Source organism: Strongylocentrotus purpuratus, unplaced genomic scaffold (assembly GCF_000002235.5).
Source record: "Strongylocentrotus purpuratus isolate Spur 01 unplaced genomic scaffold, Spur_5.0 spur5_scaffold_11, whole genome shotgun sequence".
Classification (NCBI taxonomy): Eukaryota; Metazoa; Echinodermata; class Echinoidea; order Camarodonta; family Strongylocentrotidae; genus Strongylocentrotus; species Strongylocentrotus purpuratus.
In genome coordinates, this window is record NW_022145596.1 from 4,274,400 (window position 1) to 4,301,953 (window position 27,554).

Here is a 27,554-nt window from a genome sequence, read left to right on the forward strand (position 1 = left end):
TTTACAGAAACCTTGATGTTTCCGTAAACTAAATTTCTGCCAGCACGATATCAAACATCTGTCAGTTTCGGTCCCAAGTAAGATGACGGATTATCGCATATTCCTGAGTAATAAACAAAACGCTCCTCGTAAAAATATCTTTCGAACCAAAGTAGCCTCGCCTCAAAAGTTGTGTCGTTCTTCGCATCTCTCCGTCAACCGTCAATTCTAAATATTAATCCTTCCTTTAGAATTCTTCAAAATAACAAGTACATTGTCTATACTGTAGCAAATTATGAAGTCTTAATCTACGTCACAATGAAAGTCATGTGTGTCTCCTCTACAAGGTGCATCGAGATTGTGATTGTCCTCTCTCTTTTAGAACCGAGCCTCGGCAGTTTGGTCTGAGCTCTTCCGTACCAGTCCGACCTGAATGTAACCATTGCGTCCTTGAGAGATGTTGCTGTGAGTGTTATTAGGCATGTTAAACTTGTCCTTATCAATGTCACTCGTCCTGGACCGTCCGGCACACTTCCGTCCAAATATGCTGGAGGCCATAATGGTCAGCTCTGACCTAAAATTGGGGCTCATCAAGAAATAGATGATGGTGCTGATGACCGCGTTAAGCATGGCGATGCTCTCAACCACGTAGAAGAGCGCCAGGTGGCCGGAGTAGTTCTCGAGTGCGTCCATGGCGAAGTTGACGGCGAGCTGGTAGACGTAGTACGGCGCCCAGCACACGAAGAAGGCCACGACGACGGTGATGAGCATGGGGATGGTCTTCTGCTTGCGGATGAAGGTTACCTCACGGTGGCGCTCTGTCTGGTTGCCCGGTGGCGTCCGGTGCATCCATAGCTGCATGGCGATCTGAAGGTAGATGGACCCCATGGTGAAGAACGGTATCAAGAACTCAAAGGCTGTGATGAAGGAGACGTAGATCTTGCCAGCCAGGAGGTTGTGCCATAGCTCAAAGCATTGGTGCTGTATCTGGCCGGTGTGGCAGTTCCGGAACATGACGACCCGGGTCTTTAGAGGCGTGGGTAAGGTGACCAAGATTGAGACAATCCAGATTAAAGCAATGATCACGCCAAGTGTCGTCTTCTTCATCCGAGGACGCAGCGGCCTGAAGATACCGATGTATCTGGACAGAATAAAACAAAAAGCATAACCAATTAGTAAATGAATAAAAAGAAACTACTGACAAAAAAATAAAACCATTACTCATCAACACAATAAGAAAGAGGCAAATGAATGTGTTGGTCTCATAATTATACATAAAGGATTATTGACAGGGAAGGTTGCTGGAAAGAGAAGCATGGCACGACAACGTCTCAAATGAAATAAACAATGCTTGCTTTTCAAGAATAGGAGATAATAGACATAGACATAGTGAGAGGGGCAGGATAGGCGGAAGATCGAGGGGGAAAGGCGTTATGAAACCCCTAGACAGATACGTGTAGATTGATGTTCCACCCTTAAAGTGTTTCAATTTCTTGGCCTTTCATGAGATATACACACAATAAGAAAGAAGGTCCCATCCATTCCACAAATGTCACGTTAATGATCAAATTACCGTAAATCAGCCAAATTTTCAAGGGGCTAATGATTGAAATGCCAGAGAATGATAACTCGATTTCAGAGTCAGAGAAAATGGGCTCGATTTTCCGAAAATTATGAAACCTTTAAAAGAAGTAAGATTTAACGGCCTTTCGGTCTCCATTTCTCTCCCTATAATAATTATCTGCCTCTGTTAGCCCCCCCCCCCCTCTCACTCTCTCTCTGTCTCTTTCTCTCTCTCTCTCTCTCTCTGTCTCTCTCTCGACGTGTCTGTATCTCTCTCTCTCTCTCTCTCTCTCTCTCTCCAGTCTGTCAGTCTGTAGACTTTGTTCTCTTCTATTTTATTTTGTTTCTATGCAAACGGCCTCTGCATAACATGTGGAAACGTTGCACTGACATGCAACTCAAAATGTAAACACACCTTGATCTTTAACCAGTCAGGATCGTGTAAATAAGGACTATTGTTTATTTCATGGAGTTGCGTTTAAATGCAATTTTTTGTAACGCAAGACGACCCTGAAATTTGAAGATGAGCCATCGTTTCTGATGAAGGCTCGCCAAGTCTGTCCGTCGGTGGCACAGGAAGAGGAAGTCCGTAAGGGGGCGCGAAGAGAGAAGGGTCGATCCCAGAGGCGGGTTATAAAAAAAGGGAAACAAAGATTTCGAATACCAAAGGGGGCAGGTTTTGTTACCCCCTTATCTCATCGCATCACCTGATTTATGTCTGAGCATTCGATTCTTGCTATTTAAAGTTCAGGTATCGTCCTACTTTTTATTGCATGTCTTCGTGCTTCGAATAAGTTTCGATAACACAATAAATCACTATGTTAACATGAACGACATACTTAAAGAGCAAGGATCACTCAAATTACATAGGTCGATAATCTTTATTCAGATGAAACGAATATCTTGATTTAAATCAATAATTATTCACTATAGATATTAACGCATTCGAATCAAGAAATCAATGTATGAATGAATAAAACATATTATTATGGGCTTTTGATTTTTGTTTGGTATTGGAGTGCGTTAGTGAACTTTGCTTTGCTTTATTATTTTTATTTTTTCTCGATGTTTTCGGGGTGGATTGGGAAAAAAGTTAGTCTTTATTCATTCCATCATTTACAACAATAGGCGATATTCCCTTTTCGTCAAGTATTCAGGTTCTGTTTTGCATGCTAAACAAAATTTGTCCTTAAAAATTCAGTGTATTAAGTTGAAGCTTTGTCCGACCAAGCAACGATGAATGCATTATGGGGAAGAAATGAATGGATTTTGAACATTTTGAACATTTTGAAACAATGCAAATGACATACATGTAATGATTACTGTGATTTACAAACGTACATAACGGAGAGCAGGACCCTGTGACGTCACAATGGCTATTGAAGTTGTCCGTTTGGGATAAGAGACAATTGGAATGTTTGGTATTTTCACATATTTCATTACTATTGTCAAGTGCCACCTGTTCTCTTCATTACACGCATAATCAGCCTATGCAAATATTTGCCAACACATTATTTCCACGAGGCTCCATTTCCAAATGTATCCCCTTGTATCGGATATTTTGCAAGCTTAAAACATTTTCATAATGGAATTCCAATAGGGACATGAGGACTACGTCTACTTTGCAACAAGACAGGAAGAATCGAAGCAAAACGTTGGTGGATTAACGATTATTAAAACCATGATTTACAATGATGATGAGCAATAATCATTAAGTAAAATCATTTATCAGGATCTTTATGGAGCTAGCCCAAGCCCTAATGCTGGCCTGACTTGACCGAACCTTGCGCGAGGTTTGTGGATATGTCGGGGCCGGACAGGTGGCTTGCCGAGGCAGAAGCTAACTTTCATGCAAGTTGGTAATGATGTTACTACCAATGACTGATCAACCCATACAGATTATGGAATATTTTCTTATTTTTTTAATAAGAAGAGGACATCATGAAAGTTTGGAGAAGGATTTCATCTGAACGCCTGTGGACTTATATCTGATTGAGCTCAATTCATGGATTGGATTTGGATTATGACACTGACGGATTATCGGCGGATTATCAACCTGGAGCAGATTGGACCAGATGATATCCTGACTGAACCAAATAATGTGAGGGGTAAGTCATATTTACCAATAGACCAATGCAACAATATCTCTTATGATCTTAGTGGCGATGTGAAAGTTACTGAGATGGATTAAGTCTGGGTGTAACGTCAGGGTAACGTAGCTTTATAAGTTATAGTTAATAGGGCAGTAGGACCCCCCCCCCCCTCCTCCTCCTCCTCATAGGCGTCTGACTTAAATCCTGGCTATAACCCATCTCAGCAAATTTTGTGGTTCCATGTCAAGAATTGTTGTGTTGTGACCTATGGGTAATAAATGTAAGGTGGTTGACTGGCTTATGGTGTGTTGTGTCTGAGTATTAAGCATCTCTCTTTTTCCCGACGTTATTCACGAAACTGTTCACACCAGTTCGAAATAATTTATCTGCGATAACTTCTTACAGTATATGACATTGTCAGATTTCGGAAGCTCCGGCCGGCCTATATTTTGTTTGTCCCACAATTTTCACGAAACTACTAGATGAAAAATAAACGTTTTGTTAAAATTGTTATACTGTCCTTCGATATTCGGTCGCTACGTTCGTTCAGCAATTAAAATACAGGGTGGTATAATTATTATCGCCGCATCAGCTCTGTAAGTATTATGATTATTAACATTTGTCTTATTTATCTCTTTTACATCGTTGATTGCGAATACTTAATTTCAGTTTTATTTTCAATGTAGGATAACTGCTTATTATTTAGTTTTTCAAAATGTAACATTTAGAGAGTCCCACAGTGTGTATGAGAATGATAGTTGAGCAGTCCAACGACGCAATCAAAAAATAATGCTCAAAGCTAAACAGTCCATTATGCCCTGTATAATGTTAGAAACTTAGAATTCAAACACTCGCATAGTATTAGTTAAAAAGTCCCGTAGTCCTAGTTAAAATGTTGAAGGCTAAAGAGTTCCATAGTCCATAACCAGTCCCATAGTTCTAAGGACCATGTGAATGTTATTTCGGTGATAGTAAAAATGAAACCTCGTTTGATACCAATGGTTAAAAATAATTGGATATCCAGATTTGTTATTTAATAATTCAATTCATGTTTTCTTTTAAAAACAAGCGGGGTAGTCCTATTCCGAGCCACAGAGGGCCTGCTTTACAAGGTACAAGTTTTTTTTAAACAAGGTTGGTCATTATTCTTACTGTATTTCTTATACAACAACCTTTCATCTGAAGTGTTATAATATAATGTTTTTCACAGGTCACATGTCACGAGAAAGTTGAAACTATTTTATATATTCTTGGTATCAAAATATGGTATCCGTTTTAAGTCAACTTTTCAACTTGGGATGAATTTCTATGCATGGAAAGTACATTTGCAATACAACGTTAAACACTCAGGCCATGTAGAAAATCGGCTGGATAAGCTGACCCACTTTAAGAGGGATTGTTTCATGAAACAGCACTCGTCTTCCGTTGTGTAACCATCTAAAAAATGGCAGAAGAAACTTTAAAAATATATGGAAAGTAATGAAAAACGGGAATCTGAGAAAATATATTCCGCGGATGTCGTGTTACTAAAGTGTGAGGCTTGCATCGAAGAGTCGCATGTTAGGCTTCCCAGATCAAAAACAACCTCTCTCCAATTAACCTGCAAAAAGCGAACCTCTGATTTTGTAGGATTGTTTTAGAGACAGTCGGAGGAAGAATACAAAAAAATATATTTTGGGAGGATACCCTGACAATCCTCGGGGAAAGCACATGAGATGTGTATGCATGGAAAACGATTTATCACTGTAAGAGGGGATGGGAAATTGTGGAGGATGGGATAAGATTGGGAAAAATAAGAAGACGGATGGAGTTTCTCGTCGAATTGTTTTTTCTTCCGAGGTAAAGATCGTTAAGTCGAGGAAAAAGAAGAAATGGGAAACACAACTACGGTTACCAATGTCCAGGCATTGGCATGTTTTTCTAATGTTTTTTTTCCGGGGGGGGGATAATATTTTGAATCGTAGTTCATTGCAGTTCCCTAAATTATCCCGATATGAACACTTTTACCTATGAAGTTTTTGCCCTGATATATGGCATTTTTAATAATTGTTTTTCAATTACATGTAAATGTATTATGTATCCTGCATTTTTTAAACTAATGAACTGAATAAGTGATCTCAATAAAGTGTGCACCTTTTTTTGATGATGCAATAACGCACCATAAAGCAAAGTTGCTAAAGAAATGTATGTATACCATCGTTCAATTTTGCATTTCTAAAATGTACTGCTATCAATGTAGTCAAGAACATACAATATGTGCACCATCTCTATTTCTAAAGAGGATACGTGCTTGTGGTAGGACAATGACACTCGGATTCATAGGATTATCTTTCCTTCTACCGTATAACAAAACTACTTTTGGCCATTGCCCCTCCACACCCCCCCCCAACAAAATGTCAATAATCTTTTTTAGTTTTCGGATGAAATTCATGAAAGTATATTGTGTTCATTCTTGTATCCTTCTGCGTAAGGAATTACTGTAATTTCCCTTCCGATTCATACATGTATATCATGACAATGCCGACTGGTGATTTTTCGTAATATTGATGAACTCGGCGATATTGTAAAAGAGCCTTATATTTTAATGATATTATTCTAGTATGTGCTATATAATTATGTACATTCCTGGAGCTGTTTTCCAAGAAGTCTGCGTTCTTCCACGCATTGGGGCAACTTACAACATTGTCGATAAAAATCGCTCATGTTTATACCCTTGATAGAGTTTCGATTTCAAACGCTAATTCTTGGAATGACGAATTACTCACTTATTTGAAACTGAACCTTACCGATTGATTGCGAATCGGTTAGTCATGTTTCCATCGAAGATGGCGCAAATCCAACCCTGGTATCCACACACTGCTAGCTAACTCCGGACCACATCGGGATAATTTTTTTGTTACCGACTATATATTTCTTGAAAGGGGATTTAATCGACTTTATTACAATATTTTCAGATACCTCCTATCCCGAATCCTACTGTATTCTAGCTCAATGCACAATCGACGTTTATGATGATGTAAACTCATTAAGGGTTTTGGTAAAGCTCTATATTATAATTGGTCCTTTAAAAAAAGAAATTCTTTCCCGTTTTGTGTAGAACAGTATAACAAACAGCATACAGCCGAAGGCGACTTTTATCGTGGATCATGTATAAAACTCAAAATGTGTGTGTCAATTCGTCGTGAATAAAAACTTGATCTAACTAATGGCTGATTTTCATCATCCCAACCGACCAATAATTGAGTATAAAAATATAAAACACCTAAAAGTGGCCAAGATTTTGTGAAAAGATTTACCAATTTTCCGTAACTCGCATCTTTCCATTTGAGCGGGAAATGTTCAATAGCCCGTAAGTACGACGTGTAATGTACCATGGTTAGGAGACATCGTCTGTTCAGTGATCGGTTATTGATTGCCGTGTGTCTACTGTTTCCATATCATTTCCGAGTTTTGTGGATGAGCGAAGAAGTGAACGAGATTTCAAAATCCCCGGTATCTTATGGCGTAAGTTTGACTGACAGCTAATTTCCAGTAAAAGCCCGTCCAAATGCTCGAAGTTAACTCACCATCTCTTAAAGATAACCGTTCATTCTCCGGAGCGAGGGAAAAATTGACAAAGCTAGATATTTTGTCTTGCTTAGATTATGGTTTATCACTTTAGATATTGTAGAGATCTGAAAACTACTGGCAACTGAAAAATGCGCAGTGGAGCATACGCATCAAAGTAGATAGAATGGTTTATTTTGTATCAAAATTGTGTCAAGTGGTGCCAACAATAATTACCAAATGATACATAAATAAACCGTAGAAGAAAATATTGATAAACGCTCTTCATTTTAGAAAGGGCAATGTCCCTTTGACTACATCTAAACAGGAATTGATAATGAGAGAAAAAAGTAAGAATATAAAAAGGTCATTTGTTTATGCGCTAATTATAACTTCCTACCTTTTCTATATTTTACACGGATAAGTTGTATTTATAATATTACGGTAAATCGTTCCATCCCCTTTCTTTTTACCCCTCTTCCCTTTTCTTTTCCTCTTGTAGCTCACCCTTTCTCCATTGTTGGTATTGAGAAAAGTAGCTGCATTTCCTTTGATAACTTTCTCATGTTTACTTTTGTGTTTTTGTGTTTTGATTCATAAGTGATAAGTTAAAACTGAAATAATTATTTCACATTTCGAAAAGTTCTCCGGGGCACCATTTTAATTTATTTCTGAATTCATTCATAAGACTCAGAATACTAAGAATAATTTCCCTATCTAGCATACTGAAAATGCTTTTAACTAAAAAGAAAAATCGGATCACTAACAGGACTGGCCTTGCTGACATAATTATTATACCGAGCGACTAACCTCGGGTGTAAAATGAAATCTCGCTGCCCCCAAGTTGACTTGCAAATAATTACACTGAAACCATTTTTACTTTAAGGGGGCGCGCGATGGTATTTGAAGATCCTAAACGCTTGGTTGAGAATGCTCACTGCCCAACCCAAAGGGCTAGTGAAATTTAAACCTCATTATCACGACCAAGCAATTGTTTATTCTTTTAAAGTTCTTTCGCAATCAAAAGTTGTATTTTATTTTGGAGCATGGGTTTGATGATGACCCCGGGGAGAGGGGTCATCGCCTGATGTGGCGCTGGGGTCAATTTTGATGGTGATCGAGGGGATGGATGAAATTGGAATGGGACAGAGGGAGGCGGGTTATCCTCTATAAATAACGCCTTCTATTGGTTGATTAGGCCGCTGGCTCGGGATCGGTATCGTCCACCTGTGCCATGGTGAAGAAAAGCTGTCTTCTGTGCCGGCTGTCTAGCGGATATATTTTGGTCTGTATTTGTCGGTCACACATCAGCATTGGACAGACGGAGGTTCCGCTCATGGTGGTGACAGACAGCAGATGAGAGAGTGATAAAGAGAGAGAGAGAGGTGTAAGGGGAGGGAGAGATAGAAATTAAAGAGAGAGGAGGAGGCGTGGCAGAATTATACAGAAAGTTGGGGACTCAGAGGAAGGGAGAGATAAACATGGAAAGAAAGAGAGAGAGAGAGAGAGAAAGAGGGAGAGAGAGAGAGAAGAAGAAAAAAGGGAGAAAATGGGAACGAGAGGGGACGAAGTTTGGATCTGGTGTCTTTACACTAACATTTCTAGTTTGACCTTTACGTGCATTAGCTTTAACGGATGTAATTTCTTCCTAGTTCGAACTGTTGATCAGCAGTAGATGTAGACTTAGCAGATCGTTTTCATATGCAGTATCTATGTTTGGTTTGAATAAGAACTTTTAAAGGGGATTATTGTCAAACTGTATACGAATTTGACCTATACAAGTATAATGAAGGTTTAAGTACATGTATATACCTTCAATTTGTCATTGGTCCGAAACTAAGTATTCAAAAAATTTAGTTTTACAGAGCGACTGAAATCAATGAAATTAGCTTCGGTACGATCTTACATCATTTACACAAAATCGTGTCATGTAGAAAAGGTTTATAAAATGATCATACCTTATTCTGACTGACGTTTATGATCTAAGATAATTTTGAAATAAACGTCATACAATATTGAAAATGATTTTATTTCATGTGGAAAAGAAAAGTATGTACACTGAATACAGTAGTCTATATTTATAAATACAAAATACAACATAGACAAAATAAAATTGGGAATTCAAATCTCATCCATTATACTAATAATTTGGATATTGATCGCATGAATATAATGGAGATACATTAAATCATGATAAAAGTTAGTAGAGCTGAAGTTATTTTGTGCAAATTTATCAATGACAATTTTGTAAATAGCTTTCTTTTTCTGATCGTACATGACATGTATGATCAGAACCAGGCTGGTCAGTCACCGTTAGATAGATGAAGTCATGTTATGGGTCAAGTCACAGGTCAATGAGTTATAAGTGGAAGGCCAGATTTGAGCTCCAGTCATGAATTGCACATACTTATCCTCCCATTAAGAGTGATGATTTAGTACCATGTCCTTTGGCCATCAAACAAACCGTTTCATTAGTAAAATACCGACCTCCCGCAAAGGTCACCAAGGTCATAAATATGAATGCTGATAATTAAGATTTACATCAGATGCTTTCGCTTTAAGAATCAAAGCTACGACCCTACTCACATATAGGGGTTCTTTTTAGGAAGGCGGGGTGCCTCAACTAGAAGGATGTGGGAATGCTCTTTATGTTCTCATTACGGGTTAACGGACAGTGAACTTTCTTCCACTGGTCACTTTCCCATGGCGGAAGGTTCGCCAACAGCTGTGCAAGCCAATAAAGTTGCTCATCTATCTTTCTAATGGCGTTATCAAGAAGACATTTCGAATATCTTGATAAGATGCCGTGCAGAAGCGTTTGTTGGTTTGAGAGAGATAAAGAATTGGATGAGAGAGGAAGGAGATAAAGTTGGAACGAAGAAAGCAAGTAAAGAATCAGAGATTAAAATGCAAGACAATGGAAAGTACAAACATAGAGCGAAACAGAGTATGAGACAAAAAGTGTGAAAAGCCTTTTTAACACGATTACAGGAAGACACGAAATTAAGATTAAGAATCGCTCTTCTTCATTTAATTTAAAGAAATCATTGCCAGAAATAGTTTTTCATCACCACGCCTGGTTAAGATAAAAATGAATGTTCAAGAAAAATATTACAAAGATAAACGCAGCTGTGACTCAACGTATAAACGGGACTACAATTCTGGAAATATATTTAAAAAATAATAATACAATTTTTCAGTGAATAAACATTGATTTCACAATGTTAATAACGTTCTTGAAAATAATCTAACCCCGCTTCGTAGATATATTGCATTTAATAGATTTTGCGTTCTAGGAAAAATACAATGCCGTAACTTTGAAGGTCTACTTTAATTGCCATGCAGCAGTACGGTGAAGAAGTTAAAACAAACGTACTGTGCTACTGTTACAAAACTATCACAGTTTTTGTCCTTCGTCTGGTGTAAAATGTGGCACCCTTTTTACAAACACCATCCAATCTCCATGAGAGAGAATAAATTGATTGAATTTGATTAAAGAACCTTTCTCTCCCAAGAGAATGATCTGCAAAATCTGAGGTCACCCTCGAAAATCAATCATTGTAACCTAAAACACGGGTTATTTCAGCGTGGTAAAGAAAGAGAAACAAAAGATGAAGCGGGAAAGGAATAATTTCGATTTAAACCTGAGCTAGATTTGAGAGGCGGGGGACGGCGCGTTCTATATGACTGATATAAATGGATTTTCTTTTTGTTAAACTTCGAACATGGATGTTTCGTTTTATTTTATAATATTTTATTATATTCATAACTATCCTTACATTCAACCTATTGAGATTATGACATCATTAACCTTTGAAATACGCAGATTACATTAAAAGATATATAAAAGAATCATAGAAAAGCACAAATCACATCATGAAATAATGTCAATTTTTACACCTACTTTTGGTGAATGAACGATTTCATTACGGACTTTAATATCAAATGAGTTTGGCGTATAATTTGTGTATAGTTTATGAACGGGTATCCATTTTAATCATGTCAAGAGACTGACATATTTTTTTTGTAAAATCGCGAAAAATACATTCGTTTAATAAACCTTTACGTCAGTTATTGTTGTGGTCTCCTCCCCCTTCTCTCTCTTTCTCTCTCTCTCCCTCCCCTCCCCTCCGTGTAATTTTACACAATCGAATTTCCCTTCTTTCACTTTGCTCGCTTTCATTCTTTCTCTTCCATTTCACCATTTTCATTGATGATGAGCTGCAGTGATTCGGTTGTCTTCTGTGTATATTTGGATAATTGTTTAGACGGCACGGCAAGAAACGGCGGGGCATTTTAATTGCATAATTGGTCTAGCTTTATAAAACTGATCATTGAGGCATCGCGACCGTCACGGATCATTTCAAATCATCTCTCACCTTTCGTGTTCCAAGAAAAGACCATGTCATTTTTGTTTACGCGGGCGAACGGATCAGAGATATGAAACATCTCGAGCAGACGATTGATAAAATATCGTTATCGCACCAAGGCGCATTCCCGCCAGTGCGCTGACGTCATCGTACGTATCTCAAGTCCCCGGATGAGCGTTCCATTATCCGTTTTTGTCTTCGCATGGAAATGTCAGACTTAAAAGATTTTGTTTCGGATGACACCAAACTGGTTGCCTGAAATGGTTTCATATTCTATCATTCATGTTTGGATGTCTCCCAAGAGTGGGGGAGGAAAGAAAGAAGAGTAGAAGTATTCGGGAAAAAAATAAACGAATCTCGCTCAATCATTCCGTTGCATGACGTTTGTAAATACGAGAGTTTGGTCAAAGGTACCTGCCTTTGCGTAGGAAAAGCATTAAAAAAGTTCCCCTTCAAATAGATAAAAAGGAATGAGAATTGTGAAAGACATAGAAGAATATAATACGAATAGTGCCTATGTTCCCTTTTATTGAAAGTTTTGGAGAGGTTTGAATTCTTCAACTGAAGCATGCATGCCATCTTTAAAACAAAAAGAATATGTAAATAAAAGAATTGCTTCTAAACACGTACAAGGAAATGAATTTCGCTTAACCAAAAAGAAGTTATAAAGACAATTTAAATTGATGGCGTCACACCTACACCACATTAATTTTGACAGAAATAGCTTCACGTACACATTGTGTCAACGTTCAATACCAGTATATTTTGTTTCAGTATTTCGACAAGATTATAAACTTTGTTTGGTATTTGATGTGTATGTTAGGTTTAGACCCGCTAGATCTGGGGGACTTTGATGAAAGCCTTGCGTGTTTATCTCTCTCAACAAATTATTTATCTTGTCATTCCTGCAGATTAAATACCGTTGAACTATCTTTCAACGGCTGGACGTTTCAACTTTATCTTGAATATAAAAATACGCAAGATCCCGACCCCCCCCCCCCACCTTCCTTCCTAAGTTCTCTTCTCCTCTCCGCTGGCTTTCTCTCTCTCTCTCTCTCTCTCTCTCTCTCTCTCTCTCTCTCATTTCAATGTATGTATGTTTCTCTTTATCCCCATCCCTATAGTTGTCTCATCAGCCCCTCTCCCCTCGCCTTCTCCAGTAATTTATATAGTCACCTGCACCCTCATTTTTGTTAATTTGTATCATTTCTTGATCATTCTTTCTCATCCTTTCTCTTTATCTCTCTCTATCATTCCACATCTCATTTAATTAATTTTCTCCTAAATCTTAAATGTATTAACCGCAAAGTGTCCACCACTCTTTATCTATCTCAATATATCCATGGACCTACTATTGTAGTAGGTCTCTCTCTCTCTCTCTCTCTCTCTCTCTCTTTCTCTCTCACTTCCCTTCTTTCGCGTACTTAACCACACACACTGTCATGTGAAACTTCTCGGTGCCTTCTAATATGCCTTTATATTTATTTACTTTTTTATACCTCTATTTCACAGATGTTCATTTTCATCTTTCATCCATCTTCTTGCCTCCTTTCCTCTCCCTACTTATCTCACCCTCTCCTTAGCAACGAGATGACTACCGCCATCATGCTCTTGTCCAGTCCTTTCCTCATCACACAAGCCCGGCATCATCTCTCTGTCCATCTCCCCTGCCGAGATGCAATCCTAAGAATCTTAAGTACTCTTACTTTCTGTCTCACTTCCCGGCAGCTGTGTTTAAAGCTGCACACTATAATGGCACGTATTTCTTTACTGTAACACCTTTGCGATGTGTAGTAAATGCATTTGTTTTCAGTAATGTATACACGAAGAAGAAACAAATTCCCGAGAAAAGAAAAAGAGAGAGAGAGACAGGCACACAGACAGAGAAAAAGAGTGAGACAGAGATAGAGAGAGAGAGAGAGAGAGAGAGAGAGAGAAGGAGAGGGAGAGAGAGAGAGAGAGAGAGAGAGACACTGACACTGAAAGTTTTAGGATGATAAACATGAAGGAGAAACTTACAATAAAGAATTAACCTTTTTGTTTAAAAAATCGTCGCAAAGACAGTATACTTTCACTTGTCATGTTTACTTTGGAAATACATTATTTTATTCACTACTTAAATTCCACCTCTTTGATTGTTATTCGCTCTTTTGTAAACGTAATATCGAGTTCATGATTTTTTTTCAGAGAGTGAATTGAATGCAACGTCCTTTCTTTTTCAAGTGAGCGCAATATAAACGTGTAAAACATTTTTTTAAACTCATTAAATACGTAATGATGGTTTATACTTATCTAGTTATAAATTTTGGCTATTATTATAATTATCTTATGTAGGCGTAAATTGGTAAAAAGGTACTTTCAAAGATCATCGAAGCGTTACCCAATGATACTATTTTGTAAATTAGTTTAAGAGCGTAACAGCGGAACCGCCTTTAGCAAGAAAACAGATACAATTAAACTTTACAAAGTGGAAGAGCGCCATCTATGAAATTTGGCTCAACACTATATACGACGTTCACATCTACGCAAGATTTTGTTTATTTCTAAGAAAACTTATGTTTCACTGTGTCTGAACCTCCATCTTCACTCTCTCTCTCTCTCTCTCTCTCACTCCCTCACCCTCCCTCTTCCACCCTCTCCACTTCCTCTCCCCTTTATGAAAAATATATCTTTGAAAGCATATGGTTTCAGCTTACGTAGTTTCATTTCAATTGCTTTTCTTTGCATTTTACCCGCAAAGGTCTTAAATACACCCCCCCCCCCATGTGTAAAAATATATATTGATTTATCCAAGCTTGCCAATGCAGCTACGATTATTGACCTCTTATTGATAATTACTTAATGAGCTTTGAAAAGAATAATGCAAATACAGTGGATTTCACTTTGCAAGATTATGAACTAGTAACATTAGTTTTAGATGAAATTGGATAAGATAGAACAAAGAAACATGAACAAGGAAGAAATATTCTTTTGCCGAGATATTCAAAGAACTGAAATGACAGTATTCATATTTGACTACATAATTATGTTACTTGATTTGTTTGTTAGTGTTCGTTTGTTTAACAGGAATGGGCTAGTAATAGGAACATTTTGCTTGTATTTCTGTCAGGTTCATTGGTATTTTGACTTGAGTCAAGTCGATGTGTGGTTACAGTGACGAATAATCACGAGTGGGCCAGTCATACCAACATTCCCGGGGCTGAATCCTTTATAGTCAAACCCCTTTGGTCAGTAGCTAACTGGAATATATTTCAAATCATAACCTCTTCATTAATTTCACTCTCATTTGGTCAGTCATGACAATATTCTCTGTATTCCAATGTGAACTAAACTACTATCCTGTAATCCAAATCAATGATAGGGAGAATACACCATCAACGTCAACCCTTAATTCAAAAGGCATCCCGGAACAACATACAGACAAGCCGAATTAAAACGACTGATTAAAAATCCTTGCAACGGCCTTAACCGTCTATAAATTCACTTTCGGGAATCTGGAAACGGCATTGTGAAGGGCAGTTAATTTATATACGATCTGTCCTTTGCTAATTGCCCCAGATAAATCCGTCATTTTCGATATTTAGGGACTTGTTTTTGATTCGGCAAGCACAGGTCATTTGGATTATTGCACAGCACGAGGCCCGTGGTTAGAAAGCGCGTTGGTATGTTAGTAATGATACAAGATGTCTCCCAAATTCTGTAGACAATGTTGCTCTGGAGTCTATACGGTTTCACCATAGTTGAAGGCGAATTCACTTTATGATTTGTAATTGAATTATTGATCATTTGTAACCATCGTAAATGTAATTGGTGACTGTAATGCTTGTATGTATATCTATCATCGATTTTGATGGAGAAGGCCTATACACTGTCGGACCAAATGACTGGCACTGCTTTTCGTATTTTGAAAACAAATTATCTGTCCTATATGCAGTATGTATACAGACACAAATGTTTAGAGGTACTTGACAACGTTTAGTAGATTTTGATTTCAATTAGAAGAAAAACATTGTTTAAAGACTGAAACAGTTGTACTATCAAACGAAATGATAGAGAATAACCCTAGAATGAGAATTAGAAAAGATGTTTATTTGGCGTTCCCAAAATATTTTTCTGGAGTTACGCGACAACAATAGAAATAACATCAGACAATGCAGTGGATAACCAATAACATTTAAAAGAAAAACACAGTCTCTGTCGTCGCCCCTTGCACCATGTTCATGGTGATAAACGATATAATACGTATGAAGTGAAGAGGAGGCAGCAGAATGATTTGTATGTGCTTTATCAATTAGAAGTATACCAATAATTCTCCATTACTTATACGATTCTAGAAATTGCTGAATGTTTACACAGAATTATTTTGTGGTCAACAGGCAAAGATATTTGATCAAAATATGTCTTGCATAACTATTTGTATAAGATGATGATGATAAGCAAATCGAGTCCAAGTTAACTGCCATTATAACTTCGTTTTATTTTTGTTCCATCTTTATTCTTTAAGCTTTTAGGTTAAAGAAAGAAGCTGACCGGTAGACCGGGGGCGCAGATCCACTTTCAGGGAGGAGGGACGATGTAACTCAGCTTTCCATAGGATACAAAGTACAGTGGCGGATCCAGGGGGGGCGGGGGGCGGGGGGGGGCAGAGATAAATGAGGGAAGGGGAATTGCTCCTCCCACAGAAATGATGCCCCTACCCATATAGGCTATGTCTGAATGACGAAAAGAGTAGCTTTGTTAATTCTACCGTTTCAACAGCTGTTTCTATCCCTTTCGTTTTCTTGTCTCTAGCTTCAGCCATCCATGGTGACTATCACTGTCGATGGTATACAATGGCGGACCAGGTTTTTTTTTCTTCCAAGTGGGCACAATTAGTAAAGCTCTAACAAGCAACAACAGTTTTATTTAATTTTTCAGTTTTTCATTACACTCATCTGTCACTCTTTTGGGTCAACATTTTGAATGAAGACTAAAAAACGCATGGGGCTCATTTTCTTTGGAGTACGTATGGTATACCATTTGGGTTCTAAAAAGGGGGCACGGGCCGGAAAGCCCCCCCCCCCCACCCCCTCCCTCGAATTCGCCACTGATGGTAAGCGCCATATTTCATAACCGGTAGACCATATTTTTTCTGCGTCCCCATCAATTAACGCCTACTGCGTAAAAATAATCATCAGCAATCAAAGGAAATATGGAATGGATAAATGGATGCCGACTCCGGAGGAAGTATTTAATCTCTTTGCCATACCTATAGATTGATTTATTTATATGGGAGGGCTGTACAGTGATTGTTAGCATTGGTGTGTGAAGGTGCTGATAAAATGCCAGCGGAAAGGTATCCTGGCTCATGCTATGACATTTTAAAATTAAAATTAAAAGCTTATTTGACCTGTCCGTCAATGTATAATAAAATGGAAAGCGTCGAGCAAAGTAATCAGTACTAACGTACCTTTTGATTGGAAAAATATGGCAATATGATGATTATGATGCTTTATAATGGCAAATACGGGACGAAGTTAAAGAAAGAACATATTCTCGTACAATATATAACTTCAATTTATTTTTGTTTAGTCCTTCTCTATCATGCGCGTCTTTGTAACTAAATTGAGCCTCATCAGAAATGGTTAAAGCAAGTACTATATTCTTTCATAGATCGTGGACATGTGCATTTTGGGGGGTATTATCATGGCACGCAAAGTAATTTCAATATTTAAGAACAAAACATACCATAACATCCACACGATGCAAAACAGGTTTAAAAATAATAATATTAATAATACGTATTTCAAACAATAATACTGTGACAACGATCAGACATTGCTAATTTAACCCGTTGACTTCTGAATTCTCTTTTTAACACAGGACCCAACTGGTTCCAGTAAGCAATGGGTTACTATGGGAACAAAACGCTACTTCATAAAATTCATATATTTCATGAGTAAATGTATACGTAAACAATACTAACCATTTACATACTGAAAGCGTCCGTTTCTTTATATGATAGAAAAGCAAAGTCTAACTGACTTAAGGCTAGTAGACCACTAATGCGATTGCTTAACTCCTTTTGCTTCTCAAACCATACCAGCCACTCTATCATAGCTGACCGTTCAACCTTTTAAAATAAAAAGGGATACAAAACGCGCAGTCAGTACCCCTCTAAGCTCCCGGATTTTGTTTAAATCATAAAATCCCCTTGCCCGGGTCGCTCTTTGAAATACTCCCGATCCCCTTTCAAACTAGTTCATCATCTTTTCATAGTTCAGCTGTTTTTCTATTTATTTGTGGATGCCTTTTTGAAGCGAAGTGTTAGCCTGCTCGTGTAATGGTAACCGACATGGGGATCTCCTTGAGCTATTCAGACTATGCCCGCCATTTTGTCTCTCTTGGGAGGTTTCATTCTGACATATGCTCGGCTCGGTCATTGTCCATCATGATATTCTGTGGAAACCAGGGAAAAGGCCGCCTTGGAGCCCGTTTACACTAAGATATAAACATCGCGATGTTTGGACTGCAGTGTGAATGTGCTTCGGGCCGCTCATGGCGTGTTCGACTGTATTATGCTTTTTTAAAATAAATTAATCTGAAATATTGCAAATAAATATTTTTTCCTCATTGTTACCCCTAACAAGATCATTGCTGCATTATCCATAAATCAGAACGTATAATATACACATTGTATTGCGCCATCTATCTAAAACTTGTATTCCGAGGCGCACACGGAAAAATAGATACAAAATGTAATCCGAATATTAAGTGTCATATTCTCGTATCAAGCATTGCTAAAAAAAAGGTAGGATTTTAACTTGGACTTGAGACTCTAATGATTGTGTAATTTTAAACTCCAAAGGTAAGATGTTCTACGGAAGGGTGCCTTGGCAGAGAAATAACAAAGTTATCCCCGTGTTATCCGTAAAATGGCTTTAAGCTTCCCAATCAATATATAGAAATTTAAATTTCGAGTCGAGATCAGCCATTGTGTGCATTCGAAAATGAAACGTTTACATCCGTTATATTCATTTAATTTTGTTTTCGTATGTTATTACTTCAAGTACAGTGTTATAGACCGAACCGCTGAAAATAGTAATAAAATGGCCGAAATTATTCTCATAGAATTACACATGATAAGCTTAAAGTATATAGTAGCAAAAATTATGGCAAGTTATAAATCATTTAGAATCTTTAAAGACATGAACATTATTATCGAGTAAAAACAAACAGATGCAAAGCTCTGTACGTTAGTCTCATCTCACTTTATTGCTTTCGTGACATTGGCTTTGTTTTTGCTGTGATGGCGCTATACAAATTTTCATTTGGGTGGGTGTGCGTGTGAGTATCCCAAAGTGAAAAAGTGATGACAGAAAGGTCCCCTTATTTTGTTCTTTCTAAAGTTTTATTTTCATGTCTCGTTTATTCAAGCCTTATGTATTCATGTGTTTACGAAAATCACAGCCAGCACTTTTTTCACGTGGTGTAGCCTATTGATTGCGTACAATTCTTCAAAATTAACTTTATGAAAAACAATTCATGAAATCAGTGCTATTTTACTGAACGAAAAAGCCCCGCAACACAATTGTCTCATCATATTTCATTAAAATTATTACCCCATATTGATAATCAAGAATTATACCTTTACAATTTTGAGTGCAATTTTGGCAAGAGTAACATCCATCTTATTGAATTTTACCAATAAATAGAATAATATGCCTTCTAAGCAAATAAACATTTCCTGTCTGATTATACATTATGAGACGACACTGCACATTGACACTAAACGGGGTCGAGTGATCATGTCGTCTTTTATACGTCTCTAATGCCATACAAAATTGTGATTTCACAGGAAAGCTGTCCAAACTAGCGAGATGTATGTCAAACATTACTTTGTTAATATATTTTGAACTTGTTTCATGATGGATTTAAAGAGAGAGCGGTATCGCGTGCGTAAAGCAGTGATCAAAATCAGCACCTTAACGCCCTTATGTCAAAACCTAAAAATGAACGAAAATGTAGCATTTTGGGAAGGAATTTTTAAGCCAGCAAAATATGATTTTATGAATGAATTTTGAACTCGTTTCATGATGGATTTTAAGAGAGTGCGACATCGCGTGCGGGAGATACACGGGTTCGTGCTAGCGCAACAGCTGACCATGCTCGCGGCTGTGCAGGGAGCGGGCCGCGGGGCTACGACACCAGCAGGCAGTAATCAATTCTAGAAACAATATTCGATATGGACGAACTGTTGCGCTTGTATAAGGGTGATATCGCATCAAAAGGAGGGAGGCGAGAAAATGAAGGAGAAGGAGATGATGAGGGGTAGCCGGAAAGGAGGATGGAGAGGAAGAGAAGGAGAAAGACGATGAGGGGATGAGGAGGAGGAGAAGAGGGATATTGAGATGGAGACAGAAGAGGAGAGGAAGAGTGGGAGGGGAGAAAGAGGAAAGACAGAAGAAGGGATGAGGAGAAGGATGGAACGGGAGGAGGAGAAGATTGAAAGGAGACAGAAGAGAAGATAGGTGGTGGGAGGAGGAGAGAGAAAGGACAGAAGAAGGGGAGCAGGAGGAGAAGGGTTGAGACGGAGAGAAGAAGAGGAAGAAGAATGTTGAGAATTAAAAGGAGAAACAAAGAGGAGAGGGAGGGTGGGATGAAAAGGAAGAACAAAAGAAGGAGGCAGGAGGAGAAGGAGAGAGAGGAACGATTGCTATATATCTTCTTTTTTTTTTTAATGGAATCCAACCTATGATTGCAATCAATCAATAACATTAAAGGTAAAGACCAGTATTGGAAACGCCCCAATTTCAAAAAATGAAATGGAAGCTCTCATTACCAATCATGTGAAAGAATATGATTTGACTAATACATGATGATAACAAATTTGCCGGGAAACCGCCTACTAATTGATATATTTGGTAAATTTGTTTCTCTCATGGTCTGTGAGAGATATAGGGTAGCCCCACATACATCTTTCTGTGTATAGTGCTTGTAACTTTACGAAGAATGGGCCAAATTTCTTATCATTTTGATGATTCCAGAACCTTGCAGATGCTAGATGCTAGATGATCAACCTTTACTGATCGATTCCACAACGTTTCTTTCACAATGCAATCGCATGACCATAACTGGTCTTTACCTTTAATAAACCAAGATAAATATATAGACAGATAGATAGATAGATAGAGGGAGGGAGGAAAGGAGGGAGGGAAACAAGGGTCGGGAGAACAGACAAACTCAAAATGTAAGTATCAATTATCACAATATTGATAACAACAAATGCGATTAGGTTTTAAGATGCATTGCATTTTTAAAAGTCATGGATATCTAATTACAGCGAAATCCTTCAATTTGTTCGGATTTCTGTTCGAGTTAAGGTCTGCTCAGTTGTGAAACATTATACGTGATAGAAATCCGATCGCAAACCCCGTTAGCAAAAAATTGGAATAGGTTACAACTTTGTTGAAATTGTTTAAAAATCAAGCGTATTCTTTAGGATAGATCGGTCTTTGGCGTTTTTTAATTTTTAATTTTATTGTATCAAGGCCGTGCTGAAAAGCAGCTCTTATCTGATGGCAAGCTTTTAACCGTTTATAAATAAATAAACCCAAGACTCAAACAAACATGAAGACTGTACACAATAACGTCACTATGAAACACATTTAATCGATTAACCAAATTTACCCTAATTTTCTGAGACCTCAACTTTATTTCATGGTGTCTCAAATTGAGCCACAAGCCAGAAGCCGGTAAACTCCTCGGTTGACCGGCGTTAACTGTGTACAGAGCAATATTAATGCGTTGTCTCGCTGTCAGCACAGCAGACTTTCCTCTATATTGCTCTATTTTCCGAACCATTAAATTGGCGCCACTTACATTGTACAAACCATCATCTGACATTGTGTTTGCGCTAGTTATGAAATATCGGTTCTAGAAATGTGACCATCGAGAAGTATTTACGTGATACCTTTAACGTTAACATCGCGTGTTTAAAAAGAAGGGTTGGTAACATGTCACCAACAATTTTTGTTTTCAAATAATAATGATTAAATTATAACTATACGAAATCGTACAATTAATAATTTATTGCAACTATTAAATCGTTCCCTAAATCGGTTTTTACAGTTTTTGAATGGAAAAGGTTTGCGGTTCTGATGTCATGGGTTTCACCTCCCCAAGTTACTCCGATGATGGCATATCGCCATATCCTACACCAGTGGCGGATCCAGTGTGGGTGCATGGGGGCCCGCCCGCCCCCCCCCCCTGGCAAAAAAAAAGGTTAAACAAAAAGAGGGTAACGACAATTTTACCTTTAAAAAAAGAAGCCCCCCCCCCTTGCAAAAAAGATGGTAACCCACAATTTTGCGTTTTTGTTTTTGCTCAAGGGGGGTAAGGGGGTGTTGAGATCTTGTAGTTATGTGACGGGGCTTAATGTCGTCTGCTCGGATTCTGTAGTCCCACACGTAGACTTTGATTTGTAGACTGTTGTATATTGAGACGACGGTTAGTTTACGTTAGAATAAAGGGGATAATGTTCCAGACGCTCAGAACATGCTCTCAGGACGTTCATAAATCTTCACTTTCAGCTCCAACCTCAACCCCATGAAAATGCGATATTTTCAATTAAAGAATTGGATGACGTAGATGATGTCCTTTGCTTGTATAAATGTTATATCATCGTTTTGATCTTTATACAAACCAATTTATTAAGTTATACACTCAGTACATCTTGTAAGGAACTGGACGGATCATTATGATTCAAATCACGATTGTATACTTCATTATGATAAAGTACAACTTCATAATCCAAAGGGAAATTTAAAGAGGACAACGTTGAAGTGAGCCTTTATTTTAACTGAGCATATACATACCATGATAAAGAAAGAAATATTATATATAGGCTGGAATTTGCACCTCTATCTTGATGTAATCATTAAAAAAAGACCTCCAAATGGCTATAATTCATTTAAATTCGATTCAATTTCGATTTTATAGACAACCCCAAAACATGCCAAAACTCCAGCGAATAATACTGCCACATTTACAATGAAAAAATATACAAAGGTAAATTAATAAAATGAAAATATAGACAATGGTACAATTCAATTTTCAAAACTTAATACACTACTTGATAATATTCATTACATCACAGAGATGAAATTTTGTTCATGGAAAGTATATAAGGAATTTTAAAGTATTACAAAACGATATACATGACTGTATAAGATTGAAAGTTAAGTCAATTGCATCAATTTTAGAAGCTCAGTCTCCTCCGAAACATTATCAGATGAAATAGAACTCCATGTGATATTTTGAAGTATTTATATCGTTGAGCTTCATAAGAAAGATAAGATGAAGAAAAGGTTAAAGTAAGAAAGAAAAATATATTATTCTTACTATGTCTAACAACTCCTTTTCCATCTACATCCTGAAAAGGGCATTCAATGTAAAGGAGAGTAGATCACTTTGCTGTGTGTGCCTAGATCAGATAAAAGGTCAAGTGCGTGAGAATATTTTAGCACTTACATCTTAACAAATGAAAAATATGCGGTTGAATGCGACGCAAACAAAACAAATATTTTCCGAGGAAGAAATCTGATTTCAGAGACGGATCTGGAAATGGCGATGTTTGATCGATAATTCTTAATTCAATGGAAGCTCCAGCATCCGTTTTTCTCGGTGTCATTTTTTTTTTACAGTACAAAACGGTTAATAAAAAATAAGAAAGCGGCATATGAGTGACTGTCACGAAGCGAATTTTCAATAGCACTGAAAGATTCGATTTTTCCTTCCTTTAAAATTGTATTTCTCATATTTCAGTTAAGGTCAAGGACCTTAGAGATGCTTTAGTTATCTCCTTCCATTTTCATTGATTTAAATTTCACCAAATGGATTTGTTTTCCTGCGTATTTTGTTAACTCTACTGTTCATGTAATAGTTGTCGTATTCCTATTTTCATTGATTTAACAAGAAATTACCGAATAGATTTTTGTTTCCGCGTATATGTCGTAACTCGATAACTGTACATGTAACATGAATGCCTTACACGAACAAAATTGCTAAAATAATATGCGTCAAACACCACACGTACATAGAACTAAAGTGACAGGAAGAAATTTCAGAGAAAATATAAGAAGATACTTTGTTCCCTATATTTTCCTATAGATTCGCACACAGATTGATGTACGTTAAAAATCAATATGAAAGAGGAAGGAATCAGACTCAGACTTGAAAAGAGAACAACACAGATGAAATGATTTAAAACATTCTTCTAAAAGAAAGAGAAAATAGAAAAAGATGCAGGTATAACGACAAACAATACCAAACAACTTTTTAAGGAAGGCAAATTCATAACAAAAATGGGAATAGGAAAGATTTTCAGCTTTGATTCCCCGAGAACAGTGATACCTGTTTTCATTATCATTATTATTATTACTGTTGTTATTATTATTATTAGTAGAAGCAACAGCAGTAGTAGAAGTAGTAGTAGTAGTAGTAGAAGTAGTTGATCAATATCGCTGTAGTAGTAATAGTATTACCATTATTATTATTATGATATCAGTTGTATCATTATTTAGATTCTAGTCATCTTACTTTTAATAATACCAATCATTATCATTATCATTATTACTATCATTACTTAACTAATTATGATTCACTTATCTATTTTATTCCTTTTTATTTATTCATTCGTTCATTTCTCTTCTCTTTCTTCCATTTTCTTCGAAATACATGTACATATATCATTATCTTGCTTGACTTGGACCTTTAAACCGTCCATCCATGCAAACGAGTCATAAATCAACCAACAACTGTCAGTAGCGAGGCATCTGCCAGGCAAGACACACCAGAGTTAACAACCCGCAAAATATGTCACATGCAGACGACACCATACCCTTCCAAAAATTTGTTTTCAACGATTTCGCGCGCAGCGAGCACGCGTGTTATTAGATGACGAATGACCAGCAGTTCGGAGTAAGGGGAGAATCGCCGAGATAATAAGATTTTACGCAGAATTCTGAAAAACCAGTTGAATAGGATCTCCATAGCTAAATATAGAGAAGGATCTCGGTTCATACGAACATAAATATCTCAGCTTTGATACATGTATATTCATGAATTTTTATCTTATATAATTATGCAGTAATGAGTAAGAATAATGTTAAGTTACATATTATAAAGACAGGAAAATGAGTTAACAGTGATGTGGTAAAAAGAGAAGAATGTTCATTATGTGAGATATTAAGGTATAATGAGGTATGCAAGAGAAGAGTATGTATGAATGCAAGAATGAGTAAAACAGTGAGACAGATGGAAAGACAGATGGAAAGACGGATTGTGTGTGTGTGTGAGAGAGAGAGAGAGAGAGAGAGAGAGGGGGGGGGGAGAGGGGGAGGGGTGAGATGGAGATAATGAAAGGGATTCAAATATGCATAAAGGATAGAATGAAAGGCACGGGTAGACTGAGAGGATCAAAAGAAAGAGAAAGAGAAATTGAAAGAAATGAGATAGATGACAAGATTACGAGAAATGTAAGGGGGAAAGAAAATGATAAAGAAAGAAAGTGGTGTAGAGAGGAGAAAAAGAGAAAGACAAAGATGTAGAACAAACAGTGGAACCTAAAGAGGTAGAGAGGGGAGATAGAAAGGGATAGAGAGACGGAAAAGAGAAAGAGAGAGAGAGAGAGAGAGAGAGAGATGGTAAAAGAGCTAAGAAAGAGAAAAAGGATCACTTGTGTGTCACAGTTGTAGCACCTCCAGGGATTCGATTAGTTTGTAAAATCAATTAACCTAAGCGTCAGTGCAAGGGAGAGGGCGAGAAATCGCATGAAAATAATAATACCCCAAAACAAACTCAATAAATTTCCGTAGAACCCTATTTTTCTGATAGCATGCTCTTTAACAAACCAGGACAACCCCATACAAGCAGTGATCACGAGATGTGACTTCAAATAGAAATGTCTTACTCTAACTCTGAAAATTGAATATGTCAACATCTATAACTCGCTCGAAAGATTTTCAGAATATACAGTTATCGTACGCAGCGAAATCACATCTCTTGAGTTCAGATCAGAATGGTTGCCGGAAATAATCGATGTATTTACATGTATATTTGACCTCTACACTTGTTGGGGACCCCGTATAAATATTGGAATATGACATTGGTATCCTACTCTTTTCAATAAATCATCTACTCTAGATATTGAATCTAGTATTCCCCTCTCCCCACCCCTCTCTCTCTCTCCCTCTCCTCTCTCTCTCTCTCTCTCTCTCTCCCCCTCTCTCTCTCTCTTTGTCTTCCCTATGTTTCTCTTTTTCTCTTACCTCTTTCTTATCCTCTTCCCCCTTTTCCCCCGTCTCTTAATATCATTCTATTTTTCCTGTTGAGCCCCACTGACATTTTTAATCCTCTATAAACCGTTTTAGAAAAGGACTGAAAAACAGAGACAGTTCTTGGCATAAAAATGATGAAATTCCTTTGAATAGAACTTAATTATTTAAGAAATATTTGACGGAATCCTCAGACAAAAAAGGTTCGTACTGTATTTATCTTTGGCTGTTGTCCTAGGACAATGACCCTTAACAAAATAGCGGACATTACCGTGGTTCCTCGTTACCGTCAATCAATTATCTACCTTAGATAGTAACTCTCCTATTTCCTCTCCCCCTCTTTATCTCTTATCATTCTCCCTTTCTCCCTTTCCCTCTCTTTTAATCTCTCTCATGCGCCCTATAAAAATGTCAGAACCATCTTAAACTACCGCCCTAAATAATTTTCAGGGATAGGCTTGCCAATAATAATTTTGAAATCGGGGACAGTATCCTATCCTTGTAGATATATTTGATGTATTGACCGTTGACCTTCTTGTAAGACCCTGAATAAATACAGGGCAACGTTTAAGTAGTCCCCCGGCTGCCCTCAATACATCATCAGTTATCTACTACAGATGTTAACTCATCGTGCTATCTCTCCCCCCTCTCTCTCTCTCTCTCTCTCTCTATCTCTCTCTTGCTTCCTATCTCCCCTTTTCCTCTCTCCATCTCTCCCTCTCTCTCTCTCTCTCTCTCTCTTTTTCTCTCTCTCTCTCTTTATCCCTTTCTCCCACTCCGTTCTTCTCTCTTACTTTCTGCCTCGCTCTTTACTCATCCTCCTTACTCTCGTGCTCTCCGCCATTCTCTAGTGATTAAAATAAAATTTCATATTAGTTTAGAGGTAGAGGGCGCTCCGAAAAAAATTAGATATTTAAGTTCGGAGACCATGATCGGGTAGACTTTACTTTACATAATGGAAAGATATGTGACTTTACTGTATCATCTTTTTTCACACAATCAACCAATTTCTGCTGATTAATAAAACTTACTGTCGAAATGTTCTAACTGTAGATCTTCCTGTAGGCACACAACTTATAGGCCTATCAGTTTATATAGCGGGGGAAAAAATATAAAAAAGATATCGAATCCAAAGGACACAAAATGGTTATGGAATATCAGTCTTACCTGTCTATCGCAATCACTAGGAGTGTGTTGACCGACACGTAGAGCGAGACATTTTTGACCGTTCCAACAATGGGACACAGGACGGAAGGCAACGTCCAGTCCTGCTGCAAGTACGCGTGCAGTGACAAGGGTGCACTGAAGAGCGCCACCAACGCGTCCGATCCTGCAAGGTTACCAATCAAGAGATTGGTGACGCTCCGGAGCCTCTTATGCCTTACGATCAGGAAACAGAGTAAGGAGTTACCAATGCCGCATACGACTATGGTCAGGACGAAAGACACTGTAAGGAACACCTTGACACCCTCAGAGACATTATAGTTCGTCTCGATGCAATCTTTATTCGGAGAGAAGGACGAGTAGTCCGAGTTGTCCCATGCCGAAAAGTTCAGGTCTGGATAATTGGAGCTCATGTAGGCGCTTGGCGCCAGGTCAGATGATGCAAGGTTGTGATCAATCCCCATGTTGTCTCTCGTGTTTGATACGTCTTGTGATTCAGACTGTGTGATGAAGTTGCCACCCAT

At 37.7% G+C, this 27,554-nt stretch overlaps 1 protein-coding gene across 1 annotated transcript; it reads right to left on the minus strand.

Moving 5' to 3' along the window:
- Positions 1-27,554, minus strand: LOC115918509 (prokineticin receptor 2-like). The gene is made up of 2 exons (XM_030981243.1): positions 27,034-27,554; positions 1-1,120 (listed from the first exon to the last, which is right to left on the minus strand). The coding sequence occupies exons 1-2, from the start codon at positions 27,552-27,554 to the stop codon at positions 358-360; spliced, it is 1,284 nt and encodes a 427-aa protein (XP_030837103.1). The 3' UTR covers positions 1-357.

What these genes read in the sequence shown, in the direction of transcription:
- LOC115918509 (XM_030981243.1), bottom strand. Translation starts at nt 27,554, where the DNA reads ATGGGTGGCAACTTCATCACACAGTCTGAATCACAAGACGTATCAAAC. An exon ending in CTAGTGATTGCGATAGACAG is followed by an intron (nt 1,121 to 27,033) that starts GTAAGACTGATA and finishes TATTCTGTCCAG; the next exon opens with ATACATCGGTATCTTCAGGC.